The sequence below is a fragment of the Athene cunicularia genome, assembly GCF_003259725.1.
Source record: "Athene cunicularia isolate RWA chromosome 9 unlocalized genomic scaffold, athCun1 chr9_part1, whole genome shotgun sequence".
In the NCBI taxonomy this organism is placed as follows: Eukaryota; Metazoa; Chordata; class Aves; order Strigiformes; family Strigidae; genus Athene; species Athene cunicularia.
Window position 1 is genome coordinate 22,997,382 of NW_020799110.1, and position 22,429 is coordinate 23,019,810.

General features: G+C 39.8%; 1 protein-coding gene across 2 annotated transcripts in view; it reads left to right on the forward strand.

Annotated features, from left to right (window-relative positions):
• Nucleotides 1–10,299, forward strand: part of PIK3CB (phosphatidylinositol-4,5-bisphosphate 3-kinase catalytic subunit beta) — a 103,944-nt gene extending 93,645 nt beyond the window's left edge. For both annotated transcript variants that reach the window (XM_026855031.1, XM_026855032.1), the window contains 5 exons: nt 4,654–4,821; nt 5,285–5,408; nt 6,485–6,630; nt 8,152–8,284; nt 8,775–10,299. In XM_026855031.1, coding sequence (XP_026710832.1) covers nt 4,654–4,821; nt 5,285–5,408; nt 6,485–6,630; nt 8,152–8,284; nt 8,775–8,912 — 709 coding nt within the window. In that variant the 3' untranslated portion in view covers nt 8,913–10,299. The remainder of the gene's footprint in view (nt 1–4,653; nt 4,822–5,284; nt 5,409–6,484; nt 6,631–8,151; nt 8,285–8,774) is intronic.
• Nucleotides 10,300–22,429: the final 12,130 nt, after the last annotated feature.

Here is a 22,429-nt window from a genome sequence, read left to right on the forward strand (position 1 = left end):
TTACTTATGTGACTTATGGAAAGGTTCCTTTGAGTGAAGTATGGAATAAGGTAGGAATGTGAATAATAAATTGTTTCTGGAAGCATAGATTTGCGCTGAGGTGACTGAATGTGTGTTAAGTTGAACGCTGATTTGAGGAAACTTCAGATAATTTATGTCATTATAAATAGACTGTGAGGAGACTGATCCAGCATTTAGGGGCAAGGACAACCTCTGGCAGCTGTGGAATCCCACATGAAGGATTCTTTGGTTCCTGCCTTCCCAGAAGCTGAGTTTGTGGTTCTAGCCTGGGCCACACACCATGCCTAGCAAACAGGAATAGTGATTAGGAGACATCAAATATGCTTTTCCTGACTAAGGCATTTTTTTAAACTCAACAAAGGAAAACCAAAAAATGTCTCTGGTGTCCAAGATTTTTCTTAAAACTCTCAGAAGAAAAAAAAGTAGAAAGGGGAAGTTCCTAGTGAGAATTGAAGTTCTATAATTGGCCTCTTCCATTTATTTATTTAACTGGGAGCATCTTCCTTCCATTCATCCTCTCATAGTTATGATTATAAAATAAAATTCTGGGACTGAGGCAGGGTTACAATCCTATGTCTATCAAAGAGAGATTAACCAGGCAATTGCCAAGGGAAGGCTCTGAAATGGCCTTAATTGAAACCAGCATTGGGCAGAACAGCACTCTGAATGCCTGGAGCATGAGGCCGCAGCGAAGAGGGTAAGACTTTGTGATCTTCATGTTTACAGTCTACATGCCTCTCAAGAAGAGGCAACTCCAAAATGAATTAACAGCAGTGGTAAGGAATTCTGTTGTCTTGTTCATGCGTTGGGACTTGGCTTGATTCTTGTTGCTTGGGTAAGAGGCATGGTGGCAGGCAAAAGAGTAGTGTCAAATAGATCAGCTTTCCTGAAAAATACAACTTCATACAGCTGTACCCATGGGTGGAATCTTTTCTTCTTGCCCTGTATCATTGTTTAAGACTTTGGTTTCCCTGAAGCTGTTGCTTCCCTTTTTCCTTTTGTGGATGCATGATGGATTTTGTGCCTTTCAACTTTTTTCCCCTAAAGAAAGTTTGGTAACTCCACTCATGTAAAAGCAGGGCTTCCCACTTGTTTCACCAGTGTAAGAGCAGAAGCACTTGCTGTTTGCCTCTCTTTTTTCAGTCAGTAATATCTTGCCACAAGCAAATTGTACATCTTCTGTCAAGTGTGGATCAAATGGCAACTCCTGCCATCGAGGAGTTTGGTTGGTTTTGAGGAGTTTAATGAGGAGTTAGGACTGGTTTCCTTAAAATTGCACTGCAATCCACAATCAGTTCTTTAGTAGTAATTTAAAAGAAAGTCTTAGCCCAGTCTGTGTCTAAAGTAAGCATGATATTCCCAGTGGGATTTTTCAGCTTTGGAGAGGAACACCAAATATATCTTGGTTTTGAGATCTCCACAGCTGAAGAAGGAGAAAGGTTGGATGGTTTGTTTGTTTGTTTAACTGTCAACTAATTTGTCTCATGAGTACACTGGCCTCTTTCACACATGGTGTGTTTTGTTGTCTAGGTTCCTGTGTGTGCATTCTGACCACATACCAGAACAAGACCAGGGTTTGTATCGGAAAAGGAAATACATGTATGAGGGAGGATGCAACAGTGTATACCAGCAGGCCCTTCATTCTGGGCTATCCCTGGATGGACTGTGGGGTGCACAGCTGAATAAAACTTCATCTGCTTCTCAGCACAGACCCAACCATTAGACATCAAAGACCATCACCCTAGAGAACACTGCCCTTCTCAGTTAGAGAAGTCAGGCTCAGAGTCAGTTTACCTTAGATGTCAGTCAAGTACCAGAGAGAAAGGAGAAAATCAAAAAAGCATATTCATTAATTAATCCCCATACCTAGTCATTCTAAGGCAGAATATTACCTGAAAACTGAGCAGGAAATAGTTGACCAAAGACATTAGCAAGTATGTGCAGCCAAACTTCATCAGTTCTTTCTTTATCTCTAGTTGTTACTTGTACTTTAAAAATGAGAAATTACGGAACAAACTTAAACAGTATTTATATTGAGGTTGCATCTGCAGAGTGACAGATTGAGACTTTTGGAGGTTCAAACCCCCTGAAAACTTACAACTCTTCAAGTTATTTTGCTTTAAAAAAATTCTACATCTGAAATTGTGTGTATGGGCATATTCGTAGTAGATTAAATAACTTTCCCTTATTTCTGAGTGATGTTTAAATATTGCAAATACACGTCCCAGCAGAGGAGCATAATATCTGTCTTCCCAAGCATGCTGTGTGGTCGGCACTGTGGTACCTCTTAGGAGAGTAACCCTTGTGTCAAAAGGTATTTCTGCTGCTCTACCTATATTACAGCATTGAAATTGTGTTAAGGGAGAAATTAGTAAAGTAATGGAGCAACAGAAAAATCCTAAATTTGTGGAATTTGATTTATGTTGAGTGACCTTTGCTGTGGTAAATTGTAATAAAGGTATTTAGTGCTTGGTTACTTTTTGGACAAATAGTGAGAGCTCTCTAAACTACTTTCGCTGCCTATTTATAGTGAGTTATCATTTTCACCTCCCTTAATGTGTATGAAGTCTGATGTTAAGCGGCTGTGTATGAATGAAATCAGGGTTTGCAAATATACTGAAAAATGCATTTGTTACAAGTCTAAAGAATGTAATTATTTTTAAATCATTGGACCTGAAGTTACAGAGATTGTGTTGATAAATTACCAGAACTTGGTGGTGTATTTGGAAAGATACTGCTTTGGAGAATTAAGCTCTTGAAATACAGAACGGTATTAAACAGAGTGGAGAATTTTCTGTCCTGCCCAGAATTGCTGTATTGATCTGTCCATGGTCTTTGCTGGCATTAAAAAGCAAGGAGCTTTTTATCCTGCTGACAGATGTTGAAGTCAGAAAGACCAGAATGAGATGGAAAGGGCCCAGAGGATTTGTCCCTAACTTGACTCCTGTCAAACTGTCTCTCTGACAAGGATGTTTTTTCCTCCAGTTGTAAGCACACAGTCCTCAAGGGGCTGAAGGCTTTCATCATTGCTTGCTTTTGAAGGGGAAGTTGTTGGACAAGTGCCCAGTTAAGCTGCAAGTAGGGTGGGTTGAAATGCCGTGGAAGACGGCCAGCATGCACTTTAACCTGGCAATATTTGGCTTACATTTGTCGTGTCGTGATAAGGATGGGCAGTGCTTCCTTGTATCATGAACACTGGTGTTTGGTAATTACAGATACCCTTCTGCTCACTGTGAGAACCCTCTGGTCTAGAGAGCTGGGGCTTTTAATTGGCAAATAGATTAGAATAGAAACGGGAAGAAGGTTCCAAATCAGCAGTTCTTTTTTTGTTTTGAAGTTGAGTGTTCTGTAAATACCCCGTTGAATCAGGTTTTCAGTTTGCTTTGTTGCCGATAGAGAAGAATACCCCACTATATAGTATTACTACTTGTGCTGCTTTGGTTGTTTGTTATATCACCGAGGTAGAGAAATGGTTCAGTTATAGCTATTATGCCAAAATGTTTGATCAATTTCACCTGGAATTTTATTTATTTTTCTTCTATGGCTTGTGATAATAGGCTGTCAGTTAAGAAATGTGGTTCTACTGTGTAGCAATTAAAATTAATATCTGTTTTATATATAAATACTGATGACAGCTTCACCAGCAGTGCTTTTTATTTAGATTTATATATACACACAAATTTTAATATGTCCTGAAGTTTAATACAGCTTTGTAAATTAGTGAGTGCTAGTCTATAGCTTGTGTACTGCAGTTAGATTTGCATGGGCATCCATCCTCTTATACATGGATCCACAACCAGAACTGAGATAAAATTCTTACCTGAGATACCTAGCACGAGGGTAGACACCTCCAATTATGATGCAGTGCCTTTGAAAAGTTTGCGTTAAGTTTCCCGTGCATACATTGAGCTCCCATCTGTGTTGCCATTCTGTTTAGCATTTTAAGCATCTGGTGTGAAGAAACGGCTTGGAAAAATACACTTACCTGTTTAGACACATCTCTCCTTGATTTGTATCTTTATCTGTGTCTTATTTTAATGCAATGATGATATAGTTGTAGGTATTTTCATTAGGCATAGTATATGAATGCACAGGAATGCTCACATAGCAGGTGGGTTAAAAGATGTAGTCCTGTTTTTTATTAGGTTTCTATGCTTAAAATTAGTAAGAGTTGGAAAATAGTGTGTTATATTTAAAAGGATTTACAACATTTAAAGCTGAAATAGGAAGAATGGGGGGAAAAGGTTAAAATCTGCTTTTTCATTTACACAAATAATTTAGTCTAGAATGGACCTGTGTGTAACACTGTCTGTTTAGCCAGTAAATTAACAAATTAAAACAAAGGGCTCCCTCTATGGTTTCTCCTATAAAATTACAAGTAACTGTGTTCCCTAATAAACGGGAAAAATTAGGGCTGCCTTTAATTTCTTTTTTTACATATGTGTATGTAATAGGAAAAATTAATGGTTTAAATGTATTGCTGGTATTTCAACTTTGCAAGTAATATGTTTATGTTAACATTCTAGAGTTTAATGTTCAAGTTAGCATGAGTACTCAGCCCGCTCAGAATACTGATACACTAAAACATTCTTACTATTTCTGGTTTTAACGTGAATCTCTGTTTTGTTTCAGGATATTGCCATATGGCTGTCTAGCAACTGGAGATCACTCTGGCCTTATTGAAGCTGTTTCTAGTTCAGAAACCATTGCTGACATTCAGTTAAATAGCAGCAATGTTGCTGCTGCTGCTGCCTTCAACAAAGATGCTCTCTTAAACTGGCTGAAGGAATACAATTTAGGGTAATTTCTATAGCAATTTTCTCATCTGTAGTGTAAACTGCAAAGTTCCTGTAAGTTTCTATTTTAATATTGAGAACCAAGTGGATCTTCTGGCAGGTTTGTTACCGCTTATTTTTCCAGTATGTCAAATTCTGACTCAGATTCGTGGTGCCCTTGAAATTCAAACAATGATCCAGCTGAAATTCTGACATTTGTGCGTTTTGACTGCATGTTGTTGAGTAAGTTATACAAGGTTTGGCAAACAAAACACACAAACCCAACAAAACTACATGGGTCTCAAGTCTTGATGTTGTTGCCTTTCATAATGTTTGCACCTCTCCTATTTTCTGTAGCTGTGTTTTACAGTATTTTCTCTCAAGTCTAGCTTTACAGCATTCTAAGAGGCTTCTGGTTTAAAGAAGCAAAAAGCCTTTTTGAGGTCAAGACATGACATGAATTATATTGTTTGTCTTTGTGGTTATAGAGATGACTTGGATCGAGCCATTGAAGAATTTACTCTGTCTTGTGCTGGCTACTGTGTAGCTACTTACGTGCTGGGGATTGGTGACAGACACAGTGACAATATCATGGTCAGGAAAAATGGTCAGGTAAAAATCTCTTCTGTAAACAGAAAACAACTACAGTATTTCTGTTGTGCAAGAATTATCTTGAGAATTTTTAATTTCTTTAGTGTCTCAGTAAAATCAAATCCACTTATTGTTAGAACTGATGTCTTTGTTTACTGGGAATTGAAGAGAGCTTCAGAGAAAGAAATGTAAAACTAGTGGAAGGACCAACCAAAGCCTGTTTAGTAAGCAATTCTATATCAAGTGAGGCTGTTCTGTAGAACTTTTTCAGAACATCCAGAAGGCCTGTTAGTGGTTCAGATCCATTGAATAAAAGTAGTCTTGGAGTATGTTGCAGAAGACTGTCCTTAAAAAGACATGAATTGCAGTTTTGAGCAGTGTAGTTTTCCTGAAGTTAGTCTCTACAGTCCACTCCACCTCTGCAGAAATTTTCACTATTGAATTTGGTACCAGCATAATGCCATGACTGTAAGTCTCAAAACCTAGAACCTAGGTAAACTCTTGGAAATTTATTTTCCTGTTTAATTGTTACTTTCTACTGTAACTTGTCTGATTTAAATTATTCTGCCTATAAAACAAGTAAGGATTATAAAAGTGGGAGTTTTATAAACATTTTGCAGTATTCTTTTAAGTTTTTACCTACTAGAAGAAAGCTGAAATACCTTTATATTTGACTCTAAAATGAGAGAACCATCCCAGGTTCCTGAGAGGAACTTAACTTCTAGTGACTTTGCTCCTGAGTTTATGAGAAAGCCCTTGGCTACGATGATGTTGAGCCTCATGGGGCTTATCACTGGGCTCATTTTTCTATCTCATACTACCAGCAAGATGTCTCTTGGCAGAGATCAGAAGTTTAAACTTGAGGTAATCTTTTGCACACTGATTTGTAGCAGTGATCGCTCATAAGAGTATGACTGTTAGCACTGACTTTAAATAAATCTTGAAACATTAAAACTAAATAGGCCCAAAGTGTTGAAACCATGGACTGTGGAGAGCAGCATTATGAGTTAACTGTTCTTGATACCTGCATCCTGTAGAGATGTTAGAAAAGTGAAATATTTCAGTGGAGAAATTAATTTTGACTTCTGGTTTTTTAGCTCTTTCATATAGATTTTGGGCATATTCTTGGAAACTTCAAGTCCAAGTTTGGAATTAAAAGGGAGCGAGTACCTTTCATACTCACCTATGACTTCATTCATGTTATTCAACAAGGAAAAACAGGGAACACTGAAAAGTTTGGTCGGTGAGTTTTATTCTGTTCTCTTTCTTTTGTGACTGAGATGATCTCTGGTAATAATTTCCAGCACACCAGGAACCTCTCTGGGTTTAGTTTGCTCACTTGTAGTTGTGTGGAAGTGTGCTAACATGCATTTGCAATGTTAGCTACTTTACCTGAGCTAGAATATATATACAAATTACTTCATACATCAGAAACTGCAGCTCTGCAGTGGAAAGATACGGTTCCTTTTTGTCTCCTCCAGCAGGAGGTGGCAGATTCTTCTGGGCTCATCATCTTTTACATTCAGCAGCACTGGGCACTAGGGAGGGATTCCACAGACTGTTGTTCCAGTGAGGTGAAGCACTGGACTTAGAAACAGGCTCCCTTCACCCTTCCTGTCTGCAGGTGCACCTTTGATGGGCACTTTGGTCCTGACCCTCCTTAGATGCTTAGGCACGTAGAGCTGTGCGCTCATAACCCCACGCTTTTGCATGCCCCTTCCCATCTTGGAACATGAAAGCACACGATAAGGGAAGGCTACACTCTGTGATCCTACCCGTTGAGGTAGATTTTTTGGTTTTTCTCTTCTATATCATTCTCACCAATTGACTGGAGGGGCATTTTGAATGTTTTGCTCTCACTTTGCTATTGGTTTTTACAGGAAGAATTCATTGATATTAAATTAAGTACTTAGGTATGGCTTGATATATCTTATGTATATGTCTGGTAGAAAAAGCTGTACATACATTTGTAATGGTGTGTCTAGGAAGAATGGAAAACAACTGTTGGCGACCCATGTTTCTCCTGGAAAGTGAGGAAATGGTTTTAGAACCATGAAGTAAAGGCTATTAAGTGACTGCTGCTGCAAGAGCTGAGGAATATGAAGTACTTCAGATGGCAGCAGGATTCTGCTTCCACTTGAAAAATGCCTCAGAAGAGAATTTATTCTTTCAAGTACAACTTGTCATCTTAATCTGAAGGGTTCTTCCCATTTCCTCCGGAAATTTACAGATTAGACGCTGGACAGTTGGCACATATGGGGACATTGAGCAAGCTTTCAGGTCTCTGCATGATGGGTCTTTATACCAGATCTGGCAGTTGGTTCAATTTTGACCATGTTTGTGGAAAGGAATTACCTTACCGAGGCAGGCTGGATTGGTAGGGAATGGTACAGAGCTTTTGTTCTCCCACTGGAGGTCCACTATATAGGATCATCAGGGTGTCTCACCCAACAAATTCTCCAGGAGGTGGGACGCTGGCATTACCTTTGGCATTTATCTGCTCTTTCTGAAGGACAGTGGTTTCCTTAAAGCTTTTGGTATTTTGTGCCAGTGTTTTAAGGGCTTGTTGGAGAGGCATGGGATGTTTTTGTGGGAACGCATTGGAGGTTCTGTAGAGACCTCTGTTCTTTCTGTTACTGTATTCCTACAATATTTCATGTGCTAGAGCAGGTAACCGTTTTTGGAAAACATTACATGTGTTTGTCAATGGTCTAAGTTCTCACATGTTCTCTTCATTGCATGTGCTTTGTGGTTGAACATGCAGGTTCCGCCAGTATTGTGAAGAAGCATACTTGATTCTGCGAAAACATGGAAACTTATTTATTACACTGTTTGCACTGATGTTAACTGCAGGGCTTCCAGAGCTAACCTCTGTCAAGGACATCCAGTATCTCAAGGTAAAGTAAGATTTGCAGCTCAGCAGGATGTAGCATTTTTTTCAGTATGTGAATTTTGATTCTGAGGTGAACACATTGTGTTTTCCACTTCTCTCAAGATTTCTGCATAGTTCTCAAAACTTTCTTTTTCAGCTCTATAGAACAAAGTGTGTAGTCAATCCTAGTGGTCAAAGGAAGTTATGAATATATATTACTCTGAACCATTCTATAATGAGTTTGGCATCCCTGCATCTTAAATGTAGTCATTTCAGAGGTGTTTTACATCTTGGTTCATGCATAAGCATAGACCTGTAAAGGTGAAAATTACTTGCTTAATTCTTTAGTTTTCTCCTTAAACCCAGAAAATACCACTGATGTATTGCTCAATGAATAAAAGGTTAAAAGGTGTCAAAATAGAAAAAAACATCATATGGTTTGTTTTGAAAGGTGAATGAAGCCTTAGCTGCGGATTTTAAAATTCCTAACGGTATTTGTTTTCCTATCATCTTAGGACTCTCTTGCCTTAGGGAAGAGTGAGGAAGAAGCACTAAAACAGTTTAAGCAAAAGTTTGATGAAGCACTCCGGGAAAGTTGGACTACTAAAGTGAACTGGATGGCTCACACTGTTCGGAAAGATTACAGATCCTAGAAGATTTTTGCATTTGCACTAAGCTGAATGTTACATTGAGAAGTGTTTCTAAAGGAGATCTGTAGTATGGACCAACAAAACTTACTTTAAATAAGAAAGAAAATAAAACAACAAATGAAGTGGGCTGAAATAATTCCTGAGTCTTTTGCACTCTGCTTCTGAATGCTTGATTCCAAGACTCTCTCTACAAATAGTTGAACATCCTGGATAATCAGTTCCTGCTGACTTTGCACGCTGAGAGCTACTAGGCATTTTTAAAAATTCTTTGGTACTTTATGGAGGTGTAAATATTTGTTTTTATACATTAGGGTAATGTACTCTAACATACTCAAGAGGTTTGAAGACCTCTGACAGAACTGTTCTTTGTTTAAAGTCAGGACTTGAAGAGTAAATTTTTTTTTTTTTATATCCTAATCTGGCTAAAAATGAGCATATTGTGTATATTTTTCATATGAACTCTGCCCTACTGGCACAGATGCATTAATTCTACTGTAAATAGCAACCACAGTATCATTGTACTACAGGGAGCTGCTTAATGTCTTACAGTGCAGCCAAAAGAAGAGCAGATTGGGGGGGGTGGGGGGTGCAGGGAGAGACTTTTGAAAATGATGCAGCATCCAGATGTTCAGGGTTGCACAATCTTGTTGCTCTGACATGATACACAAAAGAAGCTCTTGGTAAAAGGAAAGTTAGGCCAATTCCAGACATATCTGAGAACCCCTCGTTGGTTATGGTCTCCCACTCGCCCTCTGGGGATTTGTTTTTGACTCCTCAAGAGGCACATTTATTTCAAGTTCCGCAGGGAGCTCCTTACAGCCTTACATTGAAATTCATATCTCAGATTAGTTGTGCCATGCAAATGTACTGAACTATGTATGGAAAATTTTCCATAAATATCCTACGCATAATGATTTTTAGAGCATACATACCAAAAACCCCAAATGTTTGGAAAAGCGAGTGTTTATGGGAAAAGATCATTCCATAAAACACCAATGAGAAGTCATTAATCTTTTCTTTCTGTATTTATTAAAAGCTTGCAGTAATGTTGCTTCACCAAGATAGATATGTTGAAGATGGTTGCTGAAGAAACTGGATTTGTTTTAATTTATTTAGTGAGGTACCAGGCTTTTAGGTGCTTAAATGGAGAGCAAATTTGTTACGTGCAATAGGGAACTGCTGGTTAAAAGGTGTAACATACTGTTTCTGAACATCAGCAAGGTAGACTTTAACTACTGCTTGTTCTCCAAGGAACACTGGTAGCTCTCAACTCTTGTTGACATTTGAAAGAGAATTAAACATATATATTTACTTTTTGACTAAACAGGTTTTTTGCATAGAAATATTGTTTTATGTAGGAATTTAATTAAAGGTGGTTTTACTTTGTTGAGAGTGATTTATTTTTTGTTGTTGTTTGGGGGTTTTTTTGGTCCTTCTAAAGGTCAAGAACCTGTCTGGAGCCAGGATAGCATTTTATGTGGTGGTTTGATTCTCTTGTCCTCACCCTTTAGGCTAATCTGTCTGAAAGACCTCTGCTTCTAGGATATTGTAAAAGTAACAAGTGTTTCGTGGTGGTTTGTGTTTTTGTTTTGATTTGTTTTTTTATTTTTGTTATAATATTGTGCTGGGTTTGAGTGATGGGTTTCTGGTAGCAGGGGAGGGGGCTACAGTGGTGGCCCCTGTGAGGAGCTTCTCAAAGCTCCCCCAGCTCCAAGTCAGACCCACCTCTGGCCAAGGCCAAGCCCATTAGTGATGGTGGCTGCCCCTCCGCGATATCGTACTTAAGAAGGGGAACCTGGGAGGGCATTGGGACCCGTGAGGAGGAGTTCTGAGAAGGACACCTCTGCAAACACAGAGATCAGTGGAAGGAAGGAGGAAGGGGGGATGTGCACAGAGCAGAGAGCCCCCCTGTATCCCATGGTGAGACAGCAGGGCTGGCCCCTGCCACCCATGGGGGGCACCGGAGGAGCAGAGATTTTCCTGCAGCCTGTGAAGGACCCCCAGGACTGTGGGAAGCAGCAGCCCCCGCTGTTGTAGTTCGGCACTGGGAGGGCTGCAACGCGTGGAGGTGACCCACACTGGAGCATCTCAAGAAGAACGCATCCCACAGGGAAGAGTCACAGCAGAGAAAGTTCATGGAGGATGTCTCCCGTGAGAGGAGAGCCCCGTGGAGCAGGGGGAAGAGTGCAGAGGGGTGCTTCCCCCCTTGGAGAAAGAGGCTACAAACTGACCGCACCCCATCCCCTGCCCCTGTGCTGCTGGGCAGGAGGCAGAGATACCTGAACAGAACTGAGCCTGGGCAGAAGGGAGGGGTGGGAGGAAGTGTTTTAAGATGTGGTAATGCTTCTTACTGTCCCATTCTGTTCACTGTTGGATTTGTTAGTGTTTGAATTAAATTGACTTTTTTTTTTTCCCCCTAATGACTCTGTCTTTTACCAATAACCATAATGGGTGAGTGACCTCTCCCTGTCCTTAACCCCATTCCTGAGTCTTTTGATTCATTTTCTTCCTTCCCAGTGCTGGGGGGCGAAGTGGTCAGTGAACAGCTCCGTGGTGCTCAGTTGGCCTGTGGACTCAAACCACCATAAATATATCATAATTTAAAGTGTGCCATGTCCCCCTTTTAATTTTTTTAAATTATTTTTAAAGCAGATGGGAGGAAGGCTAAAAAGAAACTACATTGCAGATGACAACTGTCTGAAAAAAAAGTCACGTCATCCTCAGCTAATTCACAGCACATATGTTTGCATAAGTAACCATTTCTAGACATGTTATATTGTCCTGTGAGACAGAGAATGCAAACATCTCTGGTGTTTCTAAGAGAGATGCAAGTTTTCCCAGAACTCGAGGTAAAGTTGGCAAGTGCACCTTGGTTGCTTGGGGCTGGTGTGCAAGGTATGTGGTAGGAGGGGGCATGATGGCATCTTCATAGCCGTAGCTAAACAAGCAAGTCTGTTCTGCCTTCTACCCCAGGCTTCTTGTGAGACTTTGAACAAATCACTCAGGTCTGTGCCGTGGAGTTCGATCTGCAAAAATGGAGGAGGTAGCACTGACCTCCAGGTGCAGAAAACCTCAATTCCTTCCTTCCATTACCACCGGGATATTGCACAGAGCAAAGGTGGATTGTGTGGTGAGAACTTTTTGGATGTGACTTTAATGTAGGTTATAAAAGTGCTCGTGATAGGCAATGTGATTTCCTCACCATCTTCTCTGAGACAGTATTTAGAGGTGATGAGACAATACTACTACCTCTGCTCAGTATTTTTATTTGTTAATAGCCTTGAATGGGATACGTTGTATTTGGTTGTCTTTACCTTCGCTACATTTACTCTAGGCAATTTATTAGCATGAACTGAGAAAGTTAGAGGCTTGTTAAATGGTGTATTTTCATCTTAGGCAGCAAAAGAAAATGATGCGTTTTCCTCGTGTAAATTGAAGTTACTTGATCTTCAGATAGCTGAGAGGGTAGCACGTCTCAAGTGCTTTTCGAGGGTGGCCTCTCAGGGACAAACCTCCCCTGAAGCAGTGTTTGTGCGGTCACCAACGTTAATTCTGTGGTACTGCCATGTGAAGTTCTCAGCTGAGTACTGGTTTGCTGAATTGTACTAGTATATAGATCACCATTTTCCCTGGGTTTCCATAATCCGTGATAACAGTTTATGGCATACAGGTTGTCACTCAGAAAATGAATAAATAAATGAACTGCTTTGTGAGAAGTAGGAGAGATGGTCTCTCCTCCACATTTTGTCATCCAAGAAGAGAACACTCTTCTGGAATTTAGGAATTTTCTGGAACTCTTCTGACTGGAATTTTGCCACATCCGTCCACTAATTATTTCTGTAATTACCTGCCAATATTCAGCTGTAGTGTTAAAATGGTAGGTTAATTTGGGTTGTGTGGGATCATATGTATTTTCTTCTGACCCATTCTTTTAGACTGTTTGCAGAATTCAGAAGGCATCAAATGGTCAGGTTCTAATATGAGAGTTTGAATATTTTTTTCGTAACAGGGAGTAGAATCATAACCTTTTTAATGTGGAAGCTTTGGAAAGGATGTAGCTTTATGCAGCCTTAGAAAAGAAACATAAGCTATCACCTTGGTATAAAACACCTTCAGTTCAGATGGTCTTATGTTGATTACTTTTCTCTGAGTCTACTTCTAATCTGGTCTGCGCATTTCCCTTGGAAAAAATAACTTTTCTTAAACTAACTCTGCTTCTCAAGGCCTTCATTGTTTCTGACAGGGGAAAGATACCTAGACTGCTTTAAAAACAACTGCGGTGGTGTATATGTGGCGTGTATATTGTATGAATTTGTTCTGGTTTTATTTTGAATGCATGATTACTTGATGGGTTTGCTTTCTTTACTTTGTATCATTTGATTTGTGACAATTGGTGACAACTGCTGCTTTTACCCGCCTGCTTGTCCTGTATTTGATTTCCAAGTCAGAAAAGACTCCTATGGATTTGCCTCTCACCAGTGGAGTTACTCCCTTTTTTTTAATGCGGATATCAGTTTCATTGGCAGTGGTGTGTTGATTGCTGGGACATTTGTGTTCCAGTGAATGCCTTTGACAGAGACTATTAATATATTTAATATAATAGAATCCAATATTCCTAATTTCCTAGAGCTACTGAAATCAGATAATTAAATAGCACAGGCTTTTAATAATTAATATGTCAGGCTACAATCATAGCTTTATTCTTTAGGAATGATTTCAAGGCTAACTCTTTTTAAGTATGTAATCAGTATTTCTATTATTCTTTCAAAATATATTGTATGAATATGTGTCTGAGCTGGCTTTAAAATCTGAAACTGCAATCGTGCTCACATAATGCATTCCAGTTTTTGGCAAATGTTTTTACAACAATTTAAAAAATAACTTGTCTGGCATCATACTGCTGAGACATGAGGGAATAGAGCTGTCTTGATGGAAAGCAACCTTTAGTAGGTGCTGCTGTACAAGATGGCAGTGCTGCGTTGCTGTTGGACTGCACAGTTTACATATGGCTGTGGGGTTTTTTATAGACCAATTTGCCTTGTTCTGGCTTGGCTTACGAGATAATTCAGGCTAAGCTCAAGGTAGGTGTTCTATTGCCAACCACAATACCACACTATTATTCCCAATGCAAAACTGTTTTGTTTGAGGCACATTTGTCTGCCACTGACTGTTGATGGATATAATTTGGGCATAAGGTAGTAGTGAGATTATTTCTGTAACTGGAATCTTTGAAAATCAGTCACAGTAAGATCATGATTATAAAATCTCAAGTGATTAAATGGATGCAGGAACCTCTGATCTTTCATATTTTGGCATGTCAGCTCAGAAAACTAACTTTGCCTTTCCTTGGCAAATTAGTTTAGATGGTGTGGATGTGAAGGCTTCCTCTGACATCTGTGGGAACAGCATGCATCACCCCCTGCCCACATGGGTCACTTCCTTAGGGAGCACAGCTAAAGGCTGGGGAGGCAGCAGAGCTGGACTTACTAATGTTTCCATGGGGACACTGGGAACTCTTTCACAGAAATCTGAGTGCATGGACGGAGTCAACGTGGTCTCAGGAACGCGCAGTACCAAGCAGATCACTAGCAGGTTTCAGTAGCCAGTCTAGGAAAGGTGCTATAATTTTAACAGCTAATGCTGCTGAGAAAACTTGAGTACTGTGCTGCTCGTGCTGCCCCAATGGATAATAAATATTATTGTTTCCAAGCATGACTTCATGACTGATCAGTACTGCTTCCACCACCGCTGACCAGGGAATTTATTTACCCTGCTCATATTACTAGCTGTTCTTCAAACAGTGTAGTGAAATAGCATGAACTCTTGGTGAAGTGAGGAGAAGAGAATGCTTTTTCCTTTAATAAGCTGGGTTTGCATACTGCTATTACTTGGATGCCTTTCCAACCTAATAGCTCACATGAGGAACTTGCTGTCTGTCCTCTAGCAAACCACAAGGGAAAACTCCACCAGTCAGATGCTGATAGAACTTGTCATGTCACCTCTACAACACTTGGCTAAAAGCCATCTCAACTATGTAACCTTTTTTAACAGCTTTTACTGTATTGGACTGTCAGATTTAAAATAATGTTGCTGTGATGAGCTAGTCCTTCATCTTCTCAGTCTGTCACCTTGCTTTTCCTCAGATGGTTATCTGGAGACATTTCCTCTTGGATTGTTTGATGAAGAGGGATGGGGATGAATATGTGTTCTTAAGTAATGGCATGGCTTATTCTTGGGAAACCTGTGAAGGATCACAGTTTAGGAATAGCAGTCTAACAGAATATGTAGCACGTTAATTCTGATTTGCCTGACATTGTTTGGCTTTTATGAAGCAAATGAGCAGAAGCAACAATCAAGCACCATGGAAACATGGTTTCTGAGGGATTACAGCCCTTCTAGTGCAAGGATGTTTGTAAGATCTAATTTTTGACTTTAGAAGTCTATGTTTGGGCAGGGAGTCTAGGCACTTGCTGGGAGTGCCCAGAACCACTAAAATCTGGGCAGAAGTGAGGAACCTGATAGTGGTTCATTCCTATTTGTGAATCCTGCCGAAGGTTTTCTCCTACATATCTTATCTAACAGGCTATGCCCTGTGAGCATTCTCTGCATATGCTTTTGTGATCTGACCACCCATATGATACAGCCAAAGCAGCCCATTCTAAGTTTCTTAATTTGTTTCTTCATCTCATTTGCATAAGAAGTGTTGAGTGTTCATTTGACATATCATGCAGGGTGCTGAGTAGTATTGCTCAGCATACTCTGCAGTGTGGGAATGTTGTATACATGACTTTGAATTACTCTTGTTGAAACTGTTTTCCATATGGGGGAAGAAAAACCCCCAAACAACAGAAGAATGAATGACATAGCTCAGTAAAAGTACTCCCTAGGGAGAGGGGGAAAAAAAAAAAATAAAAATTCTAGATTGCAGTCCCCTCACTAAACTATCACTGGAACTAAAATGGACTGGCTCCAAAAGAGGAGCGGGAAGGACAGAGTCTTTTTGCCCTATGGACAGTGGCTTAGGAATTTAGGACGAGAAGTGATGAAACAGATGTCCCATAATTTCCAGATTGAATACTTTGAATACTGTTTTCTTTGGTGCTGTGCTACACAGATCTTAAACGCAAGGGAGGCTTATGTACTTTGTGAGTTGTGATCGTTTTTGATGCTTTTAAGGTGAGGTGCTGGATCATGAGTTAAGAGTTGAAAGTCTGTAAAAGCCGAGACATTCTAGAAGGGAATTTGAATGAAATCTGAAATTTTTGTAGCCTTTAGAAAGCCCCCTTCCCCCATCAAAATGCATACTCATGCTAGTTAATTTAAAAATAAATAAAAAGTTTAATATTCCAGACCGCAAACAACAACTGAAACATACCTAGGCATTACAAATAAATGTAATGCACCCAGTGGTTCTTCATTTAATATTCATTTTTGCTTTTGCAGCTCAAGAGAATAATTTCGTTTCCTTGAAAGAAAAACTCCTTGAAAATTTTTCTGAAATTATTCCCTGTTCTTGATAGCTGTGAAACTTTTACCTCCTGCTTACAAATCTTTGTTTGCAGAGTTTATGCTAGTTAAGTTAGTGAATGTGCATCTGCTACATATAGTAAGCATGAACTACAGTATGGTTGTAATTGCTAATGCTGCATACAGAGCGTGCAGAGCGAAGATCCAGGCAGCCTGAATGGATCCAAGCTTTAGCATTTCGGATGTAGTCAGGAACCGACAAGGCACCCACACCGAATCTTTAATCTCCTCTACATACTTGATTTTCTGCAATCAACGTACTGGAGCTGGTGTCTCCTCCTCTGTCGTAGTGGTCAAGCAGGCTGTGGGCAATGAAGCTGCTTTCTGAATGCAGTGTCTCACATTTTCGGCAGACGAGGATTTCACATTTTGGACACATTTTCCCAGAGTGTGGCTGCCTTAAAGAACATACTTCCTGCTGCGCTGGCTTCAGCTTTTTGGAACCTTTCCTGTGTAAACATCTCCTTTTGTCATCAAAAAGCTGACTTCTTCCCTGAGGGCTAGAACAGTCAGAAAGAAAGGTGACAAGTTTAACCTATAGACTTCCTAGACGAATGAGATCAGCAGAAGCAATTAGTGTGTGATTTATGAACCCTTCCTGAGGCTGTATCTGTGACATGCTAGGAGCAATGTGTGGTCACCTGCAGAAAACAGGAGTGGACAGAAGAGGAGGAGTCTGGCTCTGGTGCTGTGATGGCAGTGACAAGCTGTTACTTTTAGAACACAATTATTAAAAGGATCGTCACCAATAAAAATATTAAAAAATCATGTCATAGTTAAGTAGGAGCTTTCTATTCAGTTCTTTAATACGCGGCTTTTCTGTGGGTGATCATGCCACGAGTCTCATGTTTGCATGAAGACAAATTTCATACAGCTCTGTGTACCTAAATTGCAGGCTTACCTACGCTGGCTAGTAGATAAGCCCTATATTGTCTATCCTTGAATAGAGATGTAACGGCTGGAAGGAAACTGCTCTTGATCAAATAATATAGCATTATGTTTTATAAAAAATAGTACTTCAGAATCAAGATGCTAACCTACAGAATCCCTTACAAGGGCTCGTACATCAGTGCTGAACTGTAATCTGATTTGGCTACACCACAGTGAAAGTTCTGTAGGCCCTGATGACTTGAATGTTTCTTAAAACGACTGCCATGCAATGTGTCTGCAGAAATACATTCAGTAAAGTCTGAATACTGACTCTTTCCACTAATGTGACAATACAATGGGAGGAGGATGCTATGTTACTGTGGCGGGGGATTTTTATGTCAAACCAGGGAAAACCTGTATTCATCACGTACAAATAAGGATCAAGGCCCAGAAAGAATTATTTTACTGCTTCAATTGCACTTGTTCACCCCTCAAATGCATGCTTCAGTTCATGGACAACAGAGAGAATTCACAGGTGTAATTCACTAAGCCCTTAGACATTTGACTATGTTTCCAGCCCAGTTCCTCAGCAGTGCAGCAAGATAAATCCAAAGCAAAGCCCTTGGGTTTAGTTGTTCTGCAATTGGATCAGACTGAGAGAAGAATCTGGCTCTCAGGATGATTTCTGGCTAGTGTATTTTAATCTTATGTTGAGCTTGTAACCAGCTACTGTGGCTATCAAGCTTAATGTAGTTAGCTGAGTAATTGCTGAGACTTGCATCCACTTCCTGCTAAAATGGTAATTTCATGATGATTATCAAAGACAGACTCTTTTTAGGGGATCTGTATAGAAAACAGCTCCTGTAATGGATGAGAAAAGACACTTTTTTGGAAGCTACTCCTGATCTTGGCATGATGCATAACCAAGTTTACCTCATGTTAAGGAAGAATAATATCAACTACAAACACCCAGGAAGAGAATTTCAAATCCCGTAAGAATGATGGCGATAACTCAAAGCAGCACATGCAGAAAGCAGTGAGCTTAAACTCATTTTTGCCTCTTTGTTTACTTTGGTAAAATAAAGAAATAGTTTTGCATTGCTTGTCCTTTTTTGTGTCTTTTATTCCCTTTTTTAATTCTATCTGAAAAGTAGTAAGCATAAAGGCATTATTCTAGGAACATAAGCAATAATTATGCTCTGATTCAAGAAACTTAATAGCACTAACTTTGTTGAACAGTGGTTTTGGCTGCTGCACATGTGTTGCCACGTGTGTCTGTTACACCCTGGAGCCAGGGATATTGATGCAACAAAAACGGCAGCAATGTTATTCCTAGAAACAGTGTCCTGGTTTGTGACAACTGGGCAGCGCTTGTGTGTATGCAGAGGGACGGAGATGCTGCCCCTATAAACCTCTCTTGCTGGTTGAGAGGAAGCGTAGAGAAATGGTTATAAGATAAACATGCATACACGCAAGGTTTGGAGTCCTTAATTTCATACCTACTTCTGCTGATGACTTCTTAAGTTTTAGGTCAATTTGCTCAATTGACTCATAACTGTTTCCTTGTTTGTGAAACAGTTAATACAGCAGAAGTAACAAAGGTGTCTGTGGCTCTTTAAAAGGTTCTCTGGGAATACTTTCAAAATTTCTCGGTTAAAAATATGTACAACATATAATCTGGGATGTACTTACAGTTTATTCTTAGGAGACCCAGAGAAGAGGCTCAGTCCAGAAAATCTCTTCTTAAATAGTCGCTCTCGTTTTTTCCGGCTGTGCTTCCCATCTCCTATGCTTTCTTCTGTGAGTTCCTTCTTTCCTTTGTGCCAGCTCATTTTATCTGTCATAACAACAGCTCCTGCCTAGATGAAAGGAGAAGTCTGAGTAGCTGTTCGAAAGTCGCTCCCGTAGTGCGTGGCACCTGATGGAGTCTGGATCCGTTACTCTACAAACCTGTAAATGTCCTGGTTATGCAGAAGATTTAGTCGAGATCAGTGGGCAGCCACTTTCCATCACATGGAGCAAATACCTGCCTTGAAAAATCCTGCAGAGACAAGGCGACTCTGGATATTCTTACTCAACGACTATTCCATGTAATTATGGAAAGTAGGCTTGGACATTAAATATAATAAGTATTTCCCTCTATGTGCTCTCTTTCCTGATTAAGCTACTTGCTGAAAACCAAGAGAGGAGGCGGCTCGTTTGATAAAAGCGAAGAACCAGAAGCCAATGAAACAGTTTTGTGCAGAGAACAGGAGCAGTGAAACAAATGTGAGATGGAACAAACACTGCAAAGCAAAAACCAGAACCCTGAAAAGATGAAAAACCAACTGGGGATTTTAGTTAAGGCTTGGAAATTGTTTCCTTTTTCTTTTGATAAAGCAGTTGATTAGTCTGCATTTCCGTGTTGCATTGCTTTGTCTCCAAGAATTATCCCTTTGGCCTCTCTGATTGAATTAGTCTCTCTGCTGTACATTTGATACTTAGTAATCGCATTAACTTTTGGTTGCTTGACTTGGAGGGTTGTGTTCACCCCCTCCTAATGATTGGAAGCGCTTGTCTGTTCCTACCTGCTCGGAATATTTTCCACAAATCGTCTAAACCAAGTCAAACAAAGTTTGTATGTTTAAAAACAAAATTGACAACTATTTTGAACTATGGATTTTTCTGATTTTACTCTTCATTTTTTCCTCCCCTGTGTGCTGCCCAGGCAGATATACACAGGCACTAGGGACTCACTGTGCAAATGCTTTGCAGGATCACACCCCAGAACAGTTTTTCATTGTGTTATAATTATTTACCAAAATTATACATTGACACACGTTAACAAGAAACTATACATACCTCCAAGGAACAAACAATGACACACCTTGCTACTCATGCTTGGTAATGAGACACCCAGCTTTTTAACAGAACCTGGCTAAGCTGGACCTGTTTCTCCCACAGAAATGGCAGGAAAGATTTTTCTTACAAATGGTTTGTTGACCTATAAAAGGAAACTGTCACTAAAAATTACTATGCTATTGAGAAATGAATACAAGTTGTGAATGAAAGAAAATTACACACCTCATAACTAATCTTCCCTTCAGTTTTTAATTTGTGACAAAAGAAACTGCAAGTTCAAGACTTATTCTAGGCATACAGTGGTGCAGAGGTGAAGCTTTGCAGAACAGACCAATCTGTGGTTAATAAAATCAGCAACTGGGGAGGCAGGAATCTACCTTACCTCTGAGAATTCCTTCAAAGGCTTCTCACTGCACAATGTTTCAGTACAAATTCTGGTTGTCTAAAAGATGAAGAGGAAATGTAACATTGAAAGTACAGATGTAAGTATGTGGAAATCAGTGACAAAGAATTGAAGATGCACAGAAGGGGTCTGTCCTAAAGCCTTTTAGTCAATAATTTTTAAAAAACTGTACTTTGGACATGTATAGCATTTACTTTCTTCTAAAGATGAAATTGTCTGGCTGTGTTTTCAGTGTAATTAATTCTAATGATGTAGGGGGGATTCCTCCTATACTTTATGTTTAAATGTGTTGTCAGATCAGCTTTGAATACCCAGTATTTGAATAATTGATTTCCTTTACCTTGATTTCCTTGTCTGCTTAAATCTTGCAAAACTTGACTACCATTGCTTTCAATATACCGATTAATTGCCCTCACCTTGCTTACTTAGCAATAGCAATAGTGTTTTTTGGTTTTTGAGCCAAAGAAACCAATAATAGTGTTACTGTGGCTCGCCCTGAGATTTACTTTATTATGTGGTCAGTCCAGAAATCTATAAATTACATAGTGACTCTTTGAAACGTAAATTCTACTTGTAGATCTGGGAGAAAATACATTTCCTTCAGATGAAGATCATGTAACAGCAGTGAAGAATGGTTTGGGGAACCTTGGTGTTCTATCTGTAGGTTGTCTCTAGTTAATTATAAGCAAGGTCTAGTACCTGCAGGACTTTAGATGTCAAAACTGATTTGCACTGATGCTTGCTGTTGACTGCTTTCATTCCTGGACTACCTGAGCAGTATATTGGTGCCTCTGTAACTGCCTTCATATTTATAAATATGATTTCAGGAGAAAGTATATATTATGGATAGGGTAAAAAATACCAAACCCAACAATTTACAAATGAGACTAGCTTTCCCTACCCAAGTCTGGAAGGCTAGCAAAGATGCAGGAAGCTATTTCCAGAAACAGAGCATTTCCACAGCCATCCCTCCAATTGCAGCAGCACACAGCAGCCCTGACCCAGCTGATATCCCCTGGGGTAAAAGAACCGAACAGAACAAGAGGTAAAATCTTTGTGGCAGATGATGTTGTACAAACACACAGGGCAAAAGATGCCAGACAGGAAAGGAGGTCTGGAGAGGAAATGACATGACTAGCAATTTGGTAAAGATTTCTCTGTGTGCCCAGGATGCAGCTTTTCTGATCCAGCTCTGTGTCTTAATTAAATAAAATTTAAGCTGTTTGAACTAATTCTGATCATACTATTTTTTGCCACCACAGGGTGTCTCTGCATCTCTTTAAAGGCTTTGGTAGCCTTTAATGGCAAGCTGCAATCTCAAGGGAATGTAGGGCTAAAGGAAAATGTCCCCCAGCCTGGCTGTGGATTTTCTTCAGGATCCTGAGACTGCTTGGATTGGAACGGTGACGCCTTCGTTGGCTGCTAGGAAATTCTTCTTTAGCTAGTAAGGCCATAGTCCAACAATGTTACTTAATTTGGTTTTGAGAGCTCTCCCCTATCAGCTCAAAAAAAGCTGTGGCCATATAATGTGGTGCACCAACTTAGTTTAAGCTCATTCTGCACTGCATTCACAGTGTTTGAAGCGTTATCCTTGTACAGGCACACTTCGGCTGAAGCACGCCAAGTCTCTCTGCCATTTTACCTTTATGCTTGTGTGGGTATTTTCTGTTCTCCTTCAGTCAGGACAAAGCTGGCATGAAGTCAGCATAAACACTGTATCCTCTGCTTTAGATAGTTTGTTTACTAAAACTGTTTCCCATCCCATTGGGTTTGGGGTTTTCTAGGATATTTTTTGAGTTTTATAAACTTTGGTCTAGCATCAATAGTTACTTGTTCCACCCTTCATGAAGTGACCAGAGAAAGGGCAGGAAGGTCTAGA